Source organism: Rhinichthys klamathensis, unplaced genomic scaffold (genome assembly GCF_029890125.1).
Source record: "Rhinichthys klamathensis goyatoka isolate OS25496 unplaced genomic scaffold, OSU_Roscu_1.1 h1tg000056l_1, whole genome shotgun sequence".
Taxonomy (NCBI): domain Eukaryota; kingdom Metazoa; phylum Chordata; class Actinopteri; order Cypriniformes; family Leuciscidae; genus Rhinichthys; species Rhinichthys klamathensis.
In genome coordinates this window covers 301,425-321,642 of record NW_026606601.1, presented here as the reverse complement: position 1 = coordinate 321,642, position 20,218 = coordinate 301,425, and the positions used below count along the sequence as shown (strand labels likewise).

General features: G+C 42.7%; 1 protein-coding gene across 3 annotated transcripts in view; it reads left to right on the top strand.

Moving 5' to 3' along the window:
* LOC130083499 (uncharacterized) overlaps positions 1 to 20,218 on the top strand; it is a 95,870-nt gene that overhangs the window by 29,669 nt on the left and 45,983 nt on the right. For 2 of the 3 annotated variants that reach the window (XM_056248538.1, XM_056248539.1), the window contains exon 2: positions 6,988 to 7,287. The exons of the other annotated variant lie outside the window; for it this stretch is intronic. In XM_056248538.1, the coding sequence (XP_056104513.1) occupies positions 6,988 to 7,287 (300 nt within the window). The remainder of the gene's footprint in view (positions 1 to 6,987; positions 7,288 to 20,218) is intronic. 3 annotated transcript variants of the gene reach the window in all.

The window sequence follows — 20,218 nt, the reverse complement described above, 5'->3', positions numbered from 1 at the left end:
CAACATACTATAATTCATAGTAACAAGACAATGGTAACAAGACTGTTACAATGTTCCTGGATACAGAATTTCCTCACCAGTCGCTCCCAGACTGTGAAAATGGGCCCTTACGTGACATCCACCACTTAGTAGTACCGGTTCTCCACAAGGGTGTGTGCTGAGCCCTTTACTGTACTCCCTCTACACCTACAGTATGACTGCAGCAGAGCCCACCACAGTAATACCATAGTTAAATTTGCGGACGACACAACGGTGATTGGACTTATCGAACGAGGTCCAGAAAATAACATGGAGTTCAGTCAACAACTGAAGGTGGATCTGTTTCCCCTTAACATCGACGAGGACTGTGTTGAGATGGTCCAACATTTTTAATTTCTGGGCACTTTTATCTCTGCTGACCTCTCCTGGACTGCAAATACTACGGCGGTCATCCAGTATCAACTACACTTCCTGAGACATCTCAGGAAAAACGTCCTCGGGTTACGACTGTAACCCTTGTTCCCTGAGAAGGGAACGAGAACTGCGTCGAATGACACTTTGGGGGAACGCCCCTCAGCGTAGCGCCTCTGAAGTATGAATGAAACTGAGCCGATCTCTGATTGGTGCAACGTCATGACGTGATGTGTGACGGCACATAGGCGGAAGCTATAAAAGCAGCCGGCACACATAAGATGTCAGCTTCTGTGATGAAGCAAGCGCTCCCAGGCAGGGGAAGGCGTGGCCAAGGGACGCAGTTCTCGTTCCCTTCTCAGGGAACAAGGGTTACAGTCGTAACCCGAGGACGTTCCCTTTCGAGGGAACTCCAACTGCGTCGAATGACACTTTGGGGGAACGAGTACCCACTACGCCACAACGCGCCCTGCCTGCCCTAGTGTGAAGCTGCTCACATGCACACTTAGGACGCGAGCACAAGAGAGCCGGGTGAAGACGGAATGTCCAAACTATAAAACCTAATAAAGGTATGCGGGGTAGCCCATCCTGCTGCATCGCAGACCTCCTGGATGGGGGCCCCCGCGAGAAGGGCTCTAGAGGACGCCATGCCTCTGGTAGAATGAGCCCTCACGGCCAAAGGTGAAGGCATACCGCGCACCTGATAGGCCGTGGAAATCGCTTGGACAATCCAGTTGCTGATGGTCTGCTTTGAGGCGGGAAGCCCCTTTCTGGGCGACCCGAAACACACCAGCAACTGGTCCGACTTCCGCCATGAAGAGGACCTCTGAATGTAAATACTCAGTGCTCTGACAGGGCAGAGCATGTGAAGTCTCTCTTCATTCGCCGTCACGTGAGGTGGAGGATGAAAAGCCTGCAGAACCGTAGGCCGTGCCGCACTGGACGGCACCTTAGGCAAATAGCCGGGCCTAGGGTGAAGAATGGCCTTAATGTTGCCTGGAGCAAACTCCAGGCACTCGTTAGATATGGAGAGCGCCTGGAGATCTCCTACCCTCCTCAGAGAAGTAATGGCCAACAAAAAGACCACCTTCAACGAAAGGTTCTTGGCCTCAGCCGACTCCAGCGGCTCGAAGGGGGCCTCGGCCAGCCCTTCGAGAACCACTGCCAGGTCCCAAGTGGGAACCCTGGTACGAGCCGCAGGTCTCATCCTCCAAGCCCCACGGAGGAAACGTACGACCAATTGGTGTCTCCCCAGAGGCCCATCACTCAGAGGAGCGTGGAAAGCCGCAATGGCAGCCACGTACACCTTGAGTGTGGACGGGGTAAGACCAGTGGAGAAGCGATCTTGGAGGAACTCCAGCACTGAAGCCACTGGGCAGTTAACTGGGTCCACCTCACGCTCCCTACACCAAACGGTGAAGACGTTCCACTTTAAGCCGTACAATTTCCTCGTGGATGGAGCTCTAGAGCTGAGTATGGTCTCCACTACTCCAGCTGATAGGCCGGCCTCTAGGTACTGTGCCCCCTCAGGGGCCAGACCCACAGTTTCCATAACTCGGGCCGAGGGTGAAATATTGAGCCCTCTGCCTGTGTCAGCAGGTCCCTCCTGATGGGAATCTCCCATGGAGGGCCGTCCAGGAGCAAAATTATGTCGGAGAACCATACTCGGGCCGGCCACAACGGGGCTACCAACAGTAGACTGATCCCGTCGCGACGGACTCTCTCTAGAACTCCCGGGAGCAGAGCGATCGGGGGAAATGCGTACAGACGTAGCCTCGGCCACGTCTGCACCATGGCATCCAACCCCAGCGGGGCTGGATGGGTGAGGGAAAACCACAGTGGACAGTGGGTCGTCTCTCGAGACGCGAACAAGTCCACTTCCACTGGGCCGAACCTCTGAGATATTGACTCCACCACCTCGGGATGGAGTCTCCACTCCCCGGGCCTCAGCCCCTGTCTCGACAGGATGTCTGCTCCCTGATTTTGACTCCCCGGGATGAATGTTGCTTTTAGAGACAACAACTTCCCCTGGGACCACAGGAGGATCTGATGCGCCAGTCTGCATAGAGGGCGAGACCTCAGACCCCCCTGATGGTTTATATAGGCCACTACCGACATATTGTCTGACCTCACAAGGACATGATGACCTTTGAGGTCCGGCAGGAAGCTCCTCAGAGCTCGGAACACCGCCAACATCTCCAGGCAGTTTATGTGCCAGGAGGCATGATGGTCCTGCCATAGGCCTGTCGTAAAGCGGCCGTCCATGACCGCGCCCCAGCCCGTGAGGGAGGCGTCTGTCGAAACGGTTCTCCGGCGACATGACGCTCCCAACACTGGCCCTTGGGACAGAAACCAAGCTTTCTTCCACATAGATAGGGAACGAAGGCATCTGCGCGTAACCCTGATCATGCGGAACGGGTTTCCCCTCGGGGAGAACCCCTTGGTTTTTAACCACCACTGAAGGGCCCTCATGTGCAGCAGGCCGAATGGAATGACACTGGACGCTGCTGCCATGAGCCCCAACACTCTCTGGAAGTGCTTCACAGTGATGGCTTGGCCTAGCCTTATCCTGGACACTGTGGTCAGGATGGACTCGATCAGCGCGGGAGACAATTGTGCCCGCATCGTGACCGAGTCCCACACCACTCCCAGGAACGTAGTTCTCTGGGCTGGTGTCAACACGCTCTTTTTCGTGTTGAGTCTCAACCCCAGGCTCTGGATGTGGGCGAGGACGACATCTCGATGCCGAACCGCCAGCTCCTGTGACTGCGCTAAAATCAGCCAGTCGTCGATATAATTGAGCACCCTGATGCCCTGAAGCCTCAGCAGTGCCAGAGCTGCATCCATACATTTGGTAAATGTGCGAGGGGAGAGAGCTAGGCCGAACGGAAGAACCCGATATCTTATCTATGTGAATGTTAAAATCTCCAGTAATAGCAAAACAGTCAAACTCTGAGGAAATTGTTGATAACAGTTCTGTAAAGTCCTCAGCAAAGGCTGGAGAGTATTTTGGAGGGCTGTAAATAATGATAAGTAAAATGCGTGGGGCACCTTTTAATACAATACCCAGATATTCAAAAGAGGGGTAGTTACCAAATGATGTTTGCTTACATTGATAGACATCTTTAAAAAGAGCAGCTACTCCTCCACCTCTCTTACCCGCTCTGCAGACACTCATAAAAGTAAAGTTTGGAGGGGCTGTTTCATTGAGGACTGTTGAACTGCAGCTGTCTTCTAGCCAAGTTTCATTTAGAAGCATAAAATCCAGGTTGTATGTGGTTATTAAGTCATTGACTAGAAGTGATTTATTTTTAAGTGAGCGGATGTTTAATAGTGCTAACTTAACAGTCTTACTTTTTGTTACTTTTGTCTTAGTTTGGCGTGTAATAGGCACCAGATTAGATGGGTTTGCTGTACGGCTTTTGAAGGCCTTAGACTTTCTATCATGTAATCGAACAGCAATAGAGAAAGATACAGGCACACTGGGTTCCCGCTTGTTCTGTAAACATTTGAGAAAGTTACTGTTATCATAGCGGGCACCCGGCACATATCACTGAGAGCTGGTATCAGTTGTTTTTGGTTCACCTCGAGCCGATAGAGGAGGGTGTGAGCCCTGGCGTTTTTGCAGAGGCCGAAGAGCTCTCACAAGCGGAGAGCGAGCTGGGCCCGCAGGCTTTCGTGGTTTTGGGGCCTGCCGTATTTTGGTTGATGTCTGGGGGCTTGCAAATAGTTTGGTTCCAGCAAACACCAGTTTTTCCATTTTCTCTGAGAAGCACAGAAGATGCTGTGGAGATGCTGGAGATAGGGATAACGTGTCTGGTGAGAGGGTAGAGGCTGGAGGGGGCTGTTTCTCTGGTGTTATTGGAGGCTGTAAAATGCTGTCCTGGTTTTCTAACAAGTCGTCCTTGGGAGCTGAAACTTGGAGCAGTTCTAGTATGTCACAGTCTGTCTGTGGTGAGCTCTGTGGGCAGGGCTCAGCTGAGATTGTGTCCGTGAGCACAGGCTGTTTTGGCTGAGTGGTGTTATCATTGTCCTTGTGTGATATGTCAACCGCATGTCCATCCACGTGCTGAAATGAAGTCCTGTGGTCATTCATACTGTGTCCAGGTGTGTGTGTGCCATTCAGGTTGAGTGGATTGGCACACACTGCAGAAGGATGATTGAGGGAGAAGTAGATATTGTCCTTTAGCACTCTTGAACCAAGTTTGTTTGGGTGGTGGCCATCCTGTTGAAACAGTTGCCTCTGACTCCAGAAAAGATTGAAGTTGTCAATGAAGTTTACTCCTTTTATATTGCAGGTTTTTTGCAGCCATGTGTTGAGCCCAAGCAGCCGTGAAAACCTGTTTGTTCCTCTTGCTGGTAGTGGTCCACTGATGAATGTTTGTACTTTCAGTCTTTTAAGTGTTTCAAAAAGTTCATTGAAATCCTTCTTAAGGAATTCTGACTGCTCTTTATGAATATCATTTTTCCCCACATGAATGATGAGTCGATTTGCAGTCTTATGTTTCGTCAGAATGTTCTCAAGTTCCCTGTTTACATCAGAAGTCGTTGCTTGTGGAAGGCAGCACGTAGTTGTGTCCCTGCTAATAATGTTTCTGATTATGGAGTCACCCACTATCAGAGTCCTGGGCTCGGCTGCGCTCTGAGCTGAGTGCCGCTGTCTGCTCGACCTTGAGCGCCAGTTAGCAGTGTTAGCTACTGGCTGGTTCAGTCTGTGTTCGATCACATTCAGGGATTCCTCATTCATTAATACTTCAAATCTGTTCTCAAGATGTATAGGCGGTGGTAGGAGACCAGTGTTTGCAATCCTTGTCAGAGCCGTATCTGGGGTAGAGGATGCTACCGAGGCAATATGTGATGCTCGTGACAATCTGATGTCTCGAGTGCCTTTGGGTCTCGCTCCCTGTTTGTGCCATCGATTTGTAAGTCGATCGGCTTGTTTCTCTACACTCAGTATGGCCTGTCGAGGAGGACTAGATTCATGGGACTCACCGGCTGTATGCTGAGGGCGTCCATGATGAAGCTCTGTTGTGTGTTCCGTCTGGTTTGGTGGTCCCACAAGTAACTTTGTTTCAAGAACTGCAATCCTTTGTAAAAGTCTCTGGCAGTTAGTGCAGCAAGTAGATTCCAGAAGAGGCATTTTCTCTTATCCTTTAGAATGTAGGCAGTTGTGTTTTCTTCCCCGGAATGTAAGCAGTGGGAGGCTGGTTGAATAAAAGAATTCTGCTTTTTTGTAGTAATCCAAGCGTTTGAGCACTGTGCTGATTAGCTGAAGTTAAAATTAGGTGATAAAAGGAGATAAAATATAAAAATATAAAAGCGATAGAGCAAAGCGCGGAGCGGTAAGCAAGAGCGTCCGAACAGTAGCAGAGCAGGAAGTCAGCGCGTTCAGTCGGTGTTCACAGTCGGTGTTTGAACCTGAACCTGCTGCAGTCGATGGAAACAGTCAGTCTTCGGATGTTTCAGCAAGTCGTAAGTGTGTCCCCATCATTAGTCTGCTGTCTGTGGCTCAGACCTCCGTTACTAACAAGAGCGTTTTAATGACAAAAACTTGACAAACGTCTAGAATTACATCATCTGAACAATGTTTCGAGGTGTGGTAACTGTAGTATAAGCGGAATAATTGACTCCGGGCCGTTGAATTATTAGAAAAATAATGCACACCCGAGGTGCACTCCTCGGCTTCGCGTCGTGACCGCATTACCACCTCGGGTGTGCATTATTTTTCTAATAATTCAACGGCCCGTCGTCAATTATTCCTTACATAATTCAACGGCCCGTCGTCAATTATTCCTTACTTAAATACTAAATGTCAACATTTGTAAAATATTTCAGCATGTGTGATCAGTACGTTTGTGTTTCAGTAGACCAACAACATGACACACTCTCTGCTTTAAGGCATATTTGTTTTACATTAGCAATGTCATTAAAATGTATTAAATTTTAGAATTTTTTAGAAATTTTAAACTGTCTAGAATTACCCGATAAAACTAATATTTGGGTAACTAGTAATAAGTATATCTATATTAATTGAACATTTCCATGTAAATTAGTTATTTGGAAAATCCACTGTAGTATTTATTAACATGATGCGCACATACATGTTCATAAGTAATTCTGGATGTTACCAGAAATTGAGAAAAGTACAGCCATCGAAAATATACATTTTAGGAAAAGTAGAAAACAATTAAAATTTTTCCCATAGATTTTATAGTTTGGGGCTGTTGTAAAGATATTAATGAGTTTAAGGCCCGGTTTCAGAGCCAGGGGTTTGATTAAGCCATGAGTATAAGCTTTAGTTAAATTAGGACATTTACAGTAAGTTGCTTTTATAAACATGCCTTAGTAAAAAAAATAAAAAAAAATAAAAACTCTTGAGACAAAACGACATATTTTAAGTGCAAGTTGCTTTCAGTTAAGAGCTCAAACTTTTGTCTATAGGTTAAGACTAGGTTTAAGCCTTGTCTGTGAAACCAGGCATTCATTTGTTTAAATGTTAAACCAAAACATGGACCGTAGTTGGAAAATGAATGATGCATGTAAATATGGTCAATAAGGAGATGTAATGATTGATTTGTCTGTTTTGGGTTGTTTCAGAAGCTCCTGCTGTAAATGTATCTCCAGATGTGCTAAAAGAGTCCAGATCAGTGAAGATGATCTGTGAGATGCCAGCAGATGTTACAGTAAATCGGTGTTATTTCTACATAAATAGAGAAGAGAAGAATATAAAAGCCAGTAATTGGAATTGTGATCTCGAGCTCACTGGTGTTGAAGTGCTCAGATGGGCAGATGTAAAATCACCTGCATCAGTCGACATTTACTGCTTCTACACAATAACTGAGAATGGAATTGAGAAACGATCACCTCATTCTCCTGCTGCTACAGTGACGGTTCGAGGTGAGAAATTTCACTGCTCTTCTTCTGGGTTAGAAACCGTTACTGTAATGTGTTTAGGAACTATGGATTATTTCACTTCAAACAGATTCACTTGAGAAACCCACCATCAGTGTTAGTGACTGATGCTACACCTATAGGACACTTCTAGACAAATACTATTTATAAAGACCCTTTCAACCGGCTGTATAATGCAACACTGAAAGGACAAATACACTAAATATAAGAAAGAGTTGAATATGGTTCATTATAATCCCTGAGGTGTGTTGAGACTCATTGTGGGTCGGCGTCAGACTATGAACTCAGAAACATGTTAAAGCTGATTCTACAGGAGTTGTGGACAGTGTGAATCAGTAGACAGTAATCTGTGATGACAGACAAACGCTTAACTACAGTGAGACTTTGGCAAGTGAACAATTTGATATATTTAGGCAGGAAGGAAGTCACAAGCTGATCATGTGATCAAGTCCAGATGTCAGAGAGCCAGACTATTTCTGACAAATCTATAGAAGGTAATTGGGTCATTCTTTTCTACAGCTACTTTTGAACTCTGTGACAAAAATTAATACATGTCAATGTTAAATAAATAAATAAATGTTGAAGTCAGAAATATTTCAGTTAAAATTTCTTTCAGAAACATGCTTATTTATTCTGAATTGATTGTGATTTTTAAACAATGGATGAAATTAAAGAGCAATTGCTCAGTGAGTGATTGACAGCTTACATGAGTGTCAGGTAACCTTTAAAGTATTAATATTATCATACATATTTGTATTTTGTTGAATCAATACCACAAAACATCACAGAAATCGTAAAATCAATTGCTGCTACATATGTTTATGGGGTTGTTTTCACTCCAAAATTACACATTACAAAAGGACTAACAGGATTAAAGTTAACAGAGTTTTTGCAACTATATAAGAGTCACCTGCTTCTTCATTGTATTTGAAGGACCTGCATCTTCAACAAGCAAACTTTGCTTTAAAGCTTGCCTATAACGCTGGTCATTTGTCTCTGCAGTTTCAAGAACAGCCTCTGCACATACGACTACAACAGCCATGACAACCTGTGAGTAACTGAGCTTGTAAATGAAAAAAAGCATTATTATTACTCCACCTTAAATGTCTTTGGAACGAAAAACATTATTCCTTGTTTATGATTACTTGTTGAACATTTACTACTGTACATGACATCAAATTTCACAATGTCTTTTCAACAGCATTAACTGTAAGGTCCACTTCTGAAACCACAACATACAGTAAAACTGGTAAGTACTGATAACATTGTTTCTGGTTAGATCAAATTTCAGACACGATCGCTATATGTTTTTTTGTTATATTAGTTGATCTCCCTTCCAAGACAAACCTGCCAACAAACACAACAAAGGAAACCATGTGTAAGTTCATCTACTTTTCCTCCATGGTTAAAGGTAATTTGTCGAGTATCTTCATAACATAAGAGCAGTCTTATAATGGACGTAAAGAGTTGTGAGAGAATGAGGCGCGTGTGAGATCCGCGTCTCTGTCAGCAGTGGCTGCTCTTAAAGGTCAAGCAGCCAATAAAACGTTGTCAGTAAAGTTAATCAAAGAACAAAGGGAACAGAGAAAATTACTCACTGCTCTTGACTAAAGAACTTGTGTTTAATAAGGATTAGTCTATATATAATTTATATTTTATGCAGCGCAGACTGTTTGATAACTTTATTCAATTTTTGTATATGTCCTACCTGTTAGATAGGAAGGGCACAGGTAAATATGACATTTATTATGGGTTTATATGAGGATTGTTTTAAGTTCACTTAAATTAAAAGCTGTTATATTTTTTGAAGCCTAATAAATGTTTTTTTAAAAAAAAGATAGCTTTCAATTTTAATGACGGAATCACTGTAATGTTGGATGACTATAATTAATGTTTAAAATGGGGGGAGGGGTCATTTTTATCCAGACATCAATGGCTTTTTGATCATTATAGGTGTTATCAATCATTTAGTTGTTGTTGCTAGTTTGAGTTGAGAAATACACATTTCAGAATTATCACTAATCTGTGTAGCATTTTGCTTTAGAACCAAGCAACTTGACTCATTGAAACCAGTTGTTTATTATATCGCAATCGCATATCGCAATCGCATATCGCAATATTGACCTCAATAAACGCAATATGACATTTTCCCCAAATCGTGCAGTCCTAGTCAATAACAATCCAGTGTACGTTTTTTTTAATGCACATGTTGAAATAACTGATTTATATACAACAGTAAAACTTAATCACTTTTCTTAAAAACAAATGAATTACTTTACATCTACTTTCATTTGTCCAATGTGCGATAGTCTCTACTGGCCAAACTTTTACAACTGCCACAAAAACAAGTGAGTAACCTTATGTCTCAATACACTTGTAGAGGATTCTCATAGAGCATTTCTGATATTGTTATAATGTTAGGCCTATATTTCAAGTATAAAAAAATGAATACCTAAAAATGAACACAGTAGTGCACAAATAATATATAAATAGTTAACTATATATCATATTATAGCTGAGGATTTTATTCAGGCAAAACTCAAACACTAACATTAAGCACGCATATAGAGCTATACCTCTTCCTCACCTAGGCCAGTCAGACCACCTTTCTCCACTTTTTACTCCAGCATATACCTGTAGCAACATTGGGTATTGCATTAATTAGCTCAAAATATATATAGGGAATTTTAATAATTAATCATGAATATGATTAATATATTGCATGTTACAGTTAAATTATCGAAATTGAAAATAGATCGATTGTATATATGAATGATCAATCACAACGAATTATAATTCCTCATTCATATATCAATGGTTTCATTACAGATCGATTATATGAGATAACTTTAAGGGAATTAATCTAGTTATCAAACAATCAGTTTGTCCAGCAAACGGCCGTAAGATTAACTTATCAACTTCTCAACAAAGTTATCCCTTTATATAAACTCCAAGAAATATCAATTATCTGGCCGTGAACATTAATTTTCCTGTGTTTATAAAATTAAACTACTCAAAGTAGTCAATAATAAAGCTTTTGTAACTAGACCAATCATTTCATTGAAATATGAGCTTTTTAGACAGAAACAATCAAGAATATAATGGCTTTAATAATTGGACTAATAATACATTGAACAAACTCCAAGAAATATCAATTTTCTGGCCGTGAACATTAAAGGCACACTGTGGAACTTTTCAACCTTTATAATATATTACCAAAACCCATTGAGATGGTACATCGACTTACAATAGGTTGAATGACACGTCTGCCGAAGCCTGAAGGTGTCTGTATCGCTTTTCCTAGCACTATGTAACTTCGGGGTTTCGGGTAGGAACCCGAGCACAAAAAGAACTACAAAATTCGACCGCTTTACGGCATACGTCACTTCCCCCACCACCCACAACTTCCTCAGATTCTGACGTGAGTGCTGAACTCGCGTTTGATTGCCGTCTGTATGTTTTCGTCATGGCCGAACCAGCTACAAGGAAGAAGGCAAAGGTTTTGTCAGAGGACACTAAAAAAAAGAAAAAGGCATAGTGACAAATGAAAAGCCAGGACGAGGATCACCATTGGTCCAGCGTTCGCTCGCTGGCGTGAGCTACAGGAGGAGGATGGGTGCCCGACCGATGCTAACGCTTGCCTGCACACAAATGCCGTTTCCAAGGTGACACAGATAAATCATATAAGCAGTGTAGTATTGTCTGGTATTCCGGCCACAGCCGATGGGGTTATGAGTGTAATAAAATGCCCACAGCCCATTGTTCATTTCTACACACAAACACAGCCCGCCACAGTGCAGGGCTCGAACAAATAAAATCGACTCATGTCAAATGTAGTGAACGTTCCCACGACTCAGTGCCCACAAACACTACAGACAACATGTCCCACGGTTTCTGTAAAACGAAACCAACACACATAACTTACAGTCAGCTCAGGCCGACGGTGTTTTTAGTGCAGTAAGTTAAATGTGCCCGGCCCGCCGTCCCGCGCCCACATTCACTCACAGACATGTTAGCACTAAGCCCCACGGGGCTCGCCCCGCTCGCTCTCTCTCAGCAGACTGCTATAAGGGAATCGAGCGCGGCAAGGCTGCCCGCCTCAAACACTGCAAGCACACATAATCTAAAGACACGGGAAGCTGACCCACTGTCTATAGGCGGACCGGTTGACTGTTTGTTGACTTTTGCGACAGTGCTGCGGAGCTTGTGGCCTCTAGGGACGCTAGACGTGAAAGTTACAGGTCGAGCGCCACTAGTGGCCGAAAAGTTCCGCAGTGTGCCTTTAATTTTCCTGTGTTTATAAAATTAAACTACTCAAAGTAGTCAATAATAAAGCTTTTGTAGCTAGACCAATCATTTCATTGAAATATGAGCTTTTTAGACAGAAACAATCAAGAATATAATGGCTTTAATAATTGGACTAATAATACATTGAATAACAATTTCACACAGAATATATATGTATACACCCACAAACAAAACGAAAAACATTACAAACATGAAATAAATTGGATGAGAGAGGAAGATAAAAATGAAGGAGAGAGAGAGAGAGAGAGAGAGAGAGAGAGAGAGAGAGAGAGAGTTTACTGATCAGCCACTCTAAAGATGAGCTCCTGAAAAATTATAAAAGAATGAACCAAAGAATGAGACAGAGAGTGAGATAACGACAACAAACAAGAAAAAACAACAGAAGAACAACTTGGACTCGGGTAAAGACCAATTTTTTTACTAGAAAATACATTTTAATACAAGAAAGAAGACTTGAACCTGTGGACTAGCATCTGGCTACTGAGTCTCCACTCTAACAGCTAACTGGAGTTTCCCCTCCAAAACGTGAAAGGCTTTCTTAAAGGAACTACAGCTGAAAAACTTCACAAAACTTCTGATATTAAGTTACTAAACAGAGAGATGAGCTTTATCTGGCAAAAATCTTAAACAAAATCTGTATATTCTGAATTATTCTAGTAAAATCTCTCATTATTACAAGCTAAAAGCTAAGTTAGCTGCAGTCTTGGCTCAGTGCCCAGCCCGATCACCATGGCAACCCTGGCGCACACAGAGTGCAGGGGGGAGGTGCTTTACCCAGAGAAGTGCAGAAGTGTACAGGCCAGAAAAAAAACACAAAGAGAAAACTCTCAGAGACAACCCTGATCTTCTGTATGCGGACTACATTCAACTTAATGGGAGAAGAATCAAGAACAACCTTATCTTCTACACCAGTTTGATAACAGCATGGAAATCAGCCATCTGTGAGGAATTCAAGAACATTTTTAAAGAAGGAATCGGTCGAGGTGGAAGACTAACCATTTGTAAAGATGAAATGCTTGACACAGACAACCCAATTCTCACCATAACCTACTACACTAAAGGCACCTTCCTTCTGCAAGGCAATGAGGCAAGCTTGAACTCATTCGAGGAGATCTTCCCCCAGCTGAAGGCCAGAGTAGAGGAGGAGAGAGACGAACCTCATGCAAACAGCACAGACTCTGAGGAGGAAGGCCCAGCGATTCTTTCACCTGCACCATCAGACCGGCGACTGAGAGACAGTTTAGCTCTGCTGGAACTGGACTTCACTGAATTTAGAGAACACACTCAAGTCAAACTCTCAGACACACGCAACACAGACATTTACATCCAAGAGCTCAAAGATGAGCTCAAACAGCTAAAGAAAGACACCAACTCCTCCATCACTGAACTCAACAGAGCTCTTGGAGAACTGCACGGAGAAAACCAAACTCTCCGCGTACAGATGCGCAAGCTAAAGGAGGACAACGAGAGAAAAGAAGAGAGCTTCTCCAGACAGCTGCAAGAAATGAGAGAGCAGTTACAGAAAAACACAGAAGACAACACACATCACTACAGTACAGCCCCTACTACAGACTACCCAAACACAGACAGCGAGCCTGCCACAAACACACAGACACCTGCAGACACACAACCCCCCCCCCCCCCCCTGCCCCCCCTCCAGAACCTGATCCAGATATTCTCCTCCTCATGGACTCTAATGGGAAGTTCTTGGACCCACAGAAACTCTTCCCACATCAGAAAGTCTCTGCAAAACGATGCAGCACAACTGGCCACGCCCACCAGATCATCAGAGACTTCACAGGACAGCCTTCATGTGTCATAATCCACACTGGGACCAATGACCTTCACTCGCTGCGGAACAACACTGCGGATGCTGTCAGGAAAATGGCCGAAATCACCAGCAAAAAGTTCCCAGAATCCCGAATTATAATCTCCACACTTCTCCCACGACATGACACACCACCACACATCATCCACAACATCAACACTGAAATTTCCCGTAGATGTTCTACACTTCCAAACGTGCACCTGGTCCACCACCACCACATCGGCCTCCACCACCTGTACGATGGGCTCCACCTGCACAGAGATGCAGTGCGCACTTTTGCAAGGGCCCTTAAAGATGCAGCCCTGGGCCGCACCCCGTCGTCACCGAGACATCTGCTACCGACTCCAGAACACTACCGGCTCATTCACCCCTACATGCCCAGACACACCCCCCCGCCCCCGATGAGGAATCACCCCTACATGCCCAGACACACCCCCCGACCCCGATGAGGAGAGACATCAGCTGGACAAGCATCCCACATCATCCACCACGTCCACACCCACCTATGGCTCACTACACACCTGCAAACCTGCAGTCACCAACTCCACGTTCACCTGCCGGCCATCAAGCCCCCGTCAGGAAGAAGAAACCAAACCCCCCCCACACACACCCAGAGAAATCCCCCCACCCGAGAGCACAGAGCTACGCTGAAGCTTTAGCCCGGCCTCCCGCTCCACCTCCACCTCCACACCTGCCAGCGAACTGAGCCAGATCAGAGAGATGCTGCACACACTGTGCAACCAGCTCCTGAACAGATAAGAACACACACAGTGCTCTACTGAAAAAAAAAAAAAAAAAAAAAAAAAAAAACTATATACTGTATGTGTATGTATGCATTTATATATATATATATATGTAATTTTGCACTAATGTAAATTGTTTGCCATGTACATTTCCACATGTACTTCACATTATCTTCTATCTGTCTCACCAAATAGGTTTATCTTTTAGAATTCGAATGCGTTCATTTCAAATAAGTTGCTGGAATATTCAGGGTCTTCACTCTTCAACGTTTGGTTCTAAAAGTACAGACCCAGAATTTCTAAAACATATCGAAGATGTTGACATCATAATCCTCACTGAAACCTGGTGTCGGAATGATGCGCTCACCTACTGTCCCTCAGGCTACTATGAAGTGATTGTGCCCTCAGTCAAAATAAGTACAGTCCACCGTGGACGAGACTCGGGAGGAATTCTAGTGTGGTACAGGGAGCATCTGGCCAAACACATTTCAACTATCTCTGTTGGAAAATTTCATTGCTGGTTAAAAATAAACCAAATTGGCATTTCTACTAGAGACACATATCTCTGTGCCATCTACATTCCCCCAGCGGAATCCCCTTACCATGAGGAGGAATACCTCAACAACATCCACACAGAAATCAGCCATTTCCAGGCCCAGGGAAACGTGCTGCTGTGTGGAGACTTTAATGCAAGAACTGGATCTGAACCCGATGACATAGATCCAAAGGGTAATGAATATGTCTTTGGCCAAAACCCCCCAAGTATCACAAGAAAACTTCCACCGAGAAACAACCTTGACCAGACAGTAAATTAAACCGGTAGAGAGTTAGTGCAGCTCTGCCGGGCCTCAGGCCTGTACATCCTGAACGGCCGGATCCGAGGGGACTCTTTAGGGAGGTTCACGTGTTGTTCAGGTCTTGGAGCTAGTGTAGTTGACTATGCCATCACTGACATGGACCCATCCTCCTTCAATGCATTCACTGTCAAACAGCAAACTCCGCTTTCTGACCATAACCAAACTAACATCTATATCAAAACACATCACACACCAGAACAAAACCGACTGGAAACCTGTCGAATGTATCAGGTCCAGCCGAGGTACAGATGGGCTCCGGACAGCGCAGACAAGTTTGTCCAAGCCCTCAGTTCTGAAGAAATAAAAAATCTAATAAATACATTTATTAATAAGAAATTCGAAACAACTAAAGATGGTGTTAATTCGGCTACAAATGAAATCAATAACATATTTAAAAAAGCAGCACAGAAAAGTGAATTGAAAAAGAAAGGCAAAAGATACACTAACAATACTTCAAAAGATGCAAAATGGTTTGACTCAGACTGCAAAACATTAAGAAAACAACTTAGAAAATTATCAAATCTGAAACATAAAGAACCAAACAACACTGACATAAGAACTGAATACTTTTCAAAACAAAAAATATATAAAGACAAAATTAGAGCAAAGAAGCAACACCATCTGACCAAAAGTATACAAGAATTAGAAAATTCAATAAATCATAATCAGTTCTGGGATATGTGGAATAATCTGAGCACGGCAAAACCACAAGACCTACCTATACAAGACGGAGAAATTTGGACAAATCATTTTGAAAACTTATATAAAGAAATCCCATCAAACCAACTCAATGATAATTATAATCTGACCAAACAAAATCTACAAACTTATGAAGAGACAATTAAAAATAATCAAAATCCACTTGACTTCCCAATTACACATGAAGAATTGGCAAACAAACTCAAAAGCCAAAAAGGTAATAAATCTTGTGGTCCTGACAGCATTCTAGGTAAGATGCTGAAACACAGCACACCGGAGCTGCAGGCGGCGCTGCTCAAACTATTCAACACCGTACTCAGTTCAGGCTGTTTTCCTGACATCTGGAGCCAAGGACTCATTACCCCAATCCATAAGAGTGGAAATAAATTGGACCCTAATAATTTCAGAGGCATTTGTGTGAGCAGTAATCTGGGGAAGTTATTTAGCAGTATTTTAAACGATAGAATTGTAAGCTTCCTTAACGAACACAATGTCCTGAGCTCGAGTCAGATTGGCTTCGTTCCAAATCACAGAACTACCGACCACATTTACACCCTACACACCCTAATCGATAAACACGTAAAACAGACCAAAAATGGAAAAATATTTGCATGCTTTGTCGATTTTAAAAAAGCATTTGATTCTATTTGGCACAACGGATTATATTTTAAACTTTTACAAAGTGGTGTAGGGGGTAAAGTCTATGACATCATAAAATCAATGTATTCGAACAACAAATGTGCAATACGAATTGGCAACAAACATACAGAATTCTTCACCCAGAAAAGAGGAGTGCGGCAGGGCTGTAGCCTGATTTCAACGCTGTTCAACATCTACATTAATGAGCTAGCGGTGCAGTTGGAGCAGTCTACAGGCCCTGGACTCACTCTACAGGACAGGAGCATCAAGCTCTTGCTGTACGCAGACGACCTGGTGCTGCTGTCACCCACTGCACAGGGACTACAGCAGCACCTGGACCTGCTGCACAACTACTGCCAGAACTGGGCCCTGGCAGTCAACCTCACAAAGACCAACATTATGGTCTTTCAGAAGAAGCCCAGATGTCAGGAACACAGATACCAGTTCAGTCTAGGCAGCACCGGCCTAGAGCACACGATGCAGTACACTTACCTCGGCCTGGTCATCACTGCATCGGGGAGTTTCAGTATGGCAGTGAATGCTCTTAAAGATAAAGCTCGAAGAGCTCTATATGCAATAAAGAAGAAATTCCAAAACACTGAATTACCGATTCCAATCTGGTGTAAAATCTTTGATAGTGTAATCCAGCCCATTGCGCTGTATGGAAGTGAGGTTTGGGGTCCACTCAGTGATCAGAGCTACACTAGATGGGACAGACATCCAACAGAAGCCCTACACACAGAATTCTGCAAAATGATACTGTTGTGGAAATTTTAATAGTCATTGATCCCTAACAGATATCATAAGAGAGAGAACCTATTAAATGTGTAAAATATAGATGATTCAAAGAATGTCACATGTGTGTCTCTCACTTGTAGTGAGAGAAGATTCTGTTTATGTACCTGGGGAAGCAGAAGGGGGAGACACTCCAGAGAGCAGACGAACAGGGACCTCTGACCTAGATGTCGGAAGGCCATTTGGTGCAGGGGGGCTTAGTCTATGGAAAACTACTGGGAGGAAGGCTCTGGGGGGAAGAAGGCCTTGAAACTAAGATAAAAGCTAGTTCAGTCTGTCTGGGGGTGTGTCACTCTTCTGCACAGGGTAACAACTGTGTATTAGACTGCTCCTATTCTTGCAAGAATAAATACTTCTATTTTATAATTTGACTCTGAGTGTCTCTTACGCAGTGATGTTTGTTTGAGATGAATTTTTGCCACAACAGTTTTGGTGTCAGAAGTGATATTCCTTGGACGTGCCTCCTGGACCTGAGATCGGACGGTGTTTGGCCACCTGGGCTAAGTAAGTTCCAGCTCTACCTCGTAAACTTGAGAGAGAGGGGCCGACCGATATCAGGGCCGGGAGAATCGACCACTGGAACCTAAAGAACCCGCAGGTGGCAACAGAAGCATCTCTGGTAAGAGACAGTTCAATTTATTTTCTTTTGGGTAAGTTAATTAAATTCAGTTTAATTGGGGAGAAGAGTGAAATTGAACCATATTGGCTGAAGGCTGTTTCTGTGGTACGTAATCTGAGATTAATTGAGATCTATATATAGATCAAGAGGTTTCAAACAGATACGAGAGAAAATTATCTGAGATTAATTGAGGTCTGTGACAGAACAAGAAATTTCAAGCAGATAAATAATCTGGGATTAAGTGAGAACTGTAGCAGACCAAGAGATTTCAAACAGATAGGTAACCTGAAAATCAGTTGTTCCACCACGGAGCAAATTGTTTTTAGGTGCTGAGGCTAATTAGGGGGAACCAGAAAAGATTTTTTGGTAAACCATAATTAGGAGGGCACTAATAGTGCAACCCGACCGATTTGGGTTAAAAGAAAAATCGGGTCTGGGAGGGACGCCTTTCAGACCAAGAGAACGCGCGTTGAAGAGAAATCCACAGAGAACAGAAAACAGCCAGTATGGGGATGTCTCAAAAGCAAGCTTGCGAAATTTGATACACCGGTTTTCTGTAGAACTAGGAAAGTATGGGGGAAAAAATGTATGTTTTAGATATTGAAAAAACTGAGAAAATACCATGATTTTCCCAGGGAGGGAACACTGAGCACAAATAGACTAAGAGTGTGCGAGAATCAGTGGAACAGGGCAGCGGGACAAAAGGTTGTTGTGGCTGCATTCAACATGTGTGTAAAAAATGTGAACAGATAATGGATTATTGGCTTGAAGATAAAAATGTCGAACTGCCAGGAGAAAAATGTTTTTTTACTTCTTCATCCAGTAAATGGATGCATGACATTAGATGTCTATAGAACTTAAATTTATATGACAAGGATTGAAGTAGCAAGAAGCAATAAGGCTGTCTGTGTGAAATAGAGGTAACTGTAAGTGAGACTTGGTGGAAGAGGGAAGTAAAAAAAAACAAAAAGGTTGGTGTGTGAGATATGTGTGTGTGGGGATTGTTCAAACAATCATGTACTGGTTAGATAATGAAGGAACTGGCATGTTTGAGAAAAGAAAGGAGAGGATAATGAAGGAACTGGCATGTAGGGAAAAGAAAGGAGAAATATAGTAGAAAACTATATGTGATGAAAATAGAAATGGTCTGATAGAATTTATGGAAGTCAAATTAACTGTTTAAATGATATGAAAAGTTTTAGAATAAAATAAGGCATTGTATGATTGACAGGGATTAACATGATATGAAGAATGTTTTAAGCAGAATGGGGAACAATTCTAGATTTTGATAAAATAATGATTGAAATGATGATATATCTGCTTTATTTTATTAATGTTAAGAAAATAAGGGTATTGAAGCAAGTAGCTATAATGGTTGTCTGTGTAATTTACGGACTGAGTAATATAATCTGTTTTGGAGAAACAGTAGAGATAAAACTGAGACAATAATGTGATGGAAGAAAAAGGCTTCAAACCAGTTGTAATGAAAATAATGATGTACAAATTGTTACACTTTATGAAGAGTAACAGAACAGTCCGGGAAAATAAATAAGTAAATAAATAGTGAGACAGAAGAGAGCAAATGCTGTAAACAGCTCTGCTCTGAAGATCTCACTTTGAAGAGATTTGCAGATGATGTTTTGTAAAAGATAAGCTGGGATAACAGCAACAGTAAGGTAAAGACAGAAAACAAATTAGAATATTTTGAGCATTTTCTGTGCTGCTCATGAAATTATGTTCTGCCAATAATAATGATGAAGAGTATGATTTGGCTATTGTGATTGAATCCGCCATTGGTGGATGGTCAAAGGAATACAGAGAACTGCTTATCAGTGGGTCTGTTTACATTCCTGAATGGGACACACACTGCTTCAAGGGCGTGTTAAGTTGAAGCCCTTTTGGAAGCTCACAGTGATCAAACTGCAAGGTGTCTGATGCTGTAGTTGAGGCTGACACACGAACCAACCAGATGACAGAGATTGTCTTGACTGTGGTCAGTAGGACCATTTAACACGTGACACATTTCTGATAATAATGTAGGGTTGAGAATAGATCAGTGTTTAAATGACGACAGTGACAATTTTTTGGTCTGAGAAATAAGAGATAAAAAAAAAAAAGGTCAAAAGATTGATCTTAAAGTGAATCCTTTTGAAGAAAAGATCTATAATAGTAATTTCTATAAGTGAATTGAATACAGGTTGATGCAAAATGAATGACTGCAACAAATGTGAGTTGCAAAATATAGTAAAGGTAACTAGAAGGAGAATTGTGTTTTAATTAAGCATTTTTAAAAGGGTTCAGGTAATATAGAGAGACAGATCTCAAAGATGATTTATAATAACTGCAAAAGATGCAGAGTAGCCTTGTAAAAGTTAGTGTGAATCCTGATTGGAGACTGATAAACTCCTAGAAGAGAAAACTTTGAGGT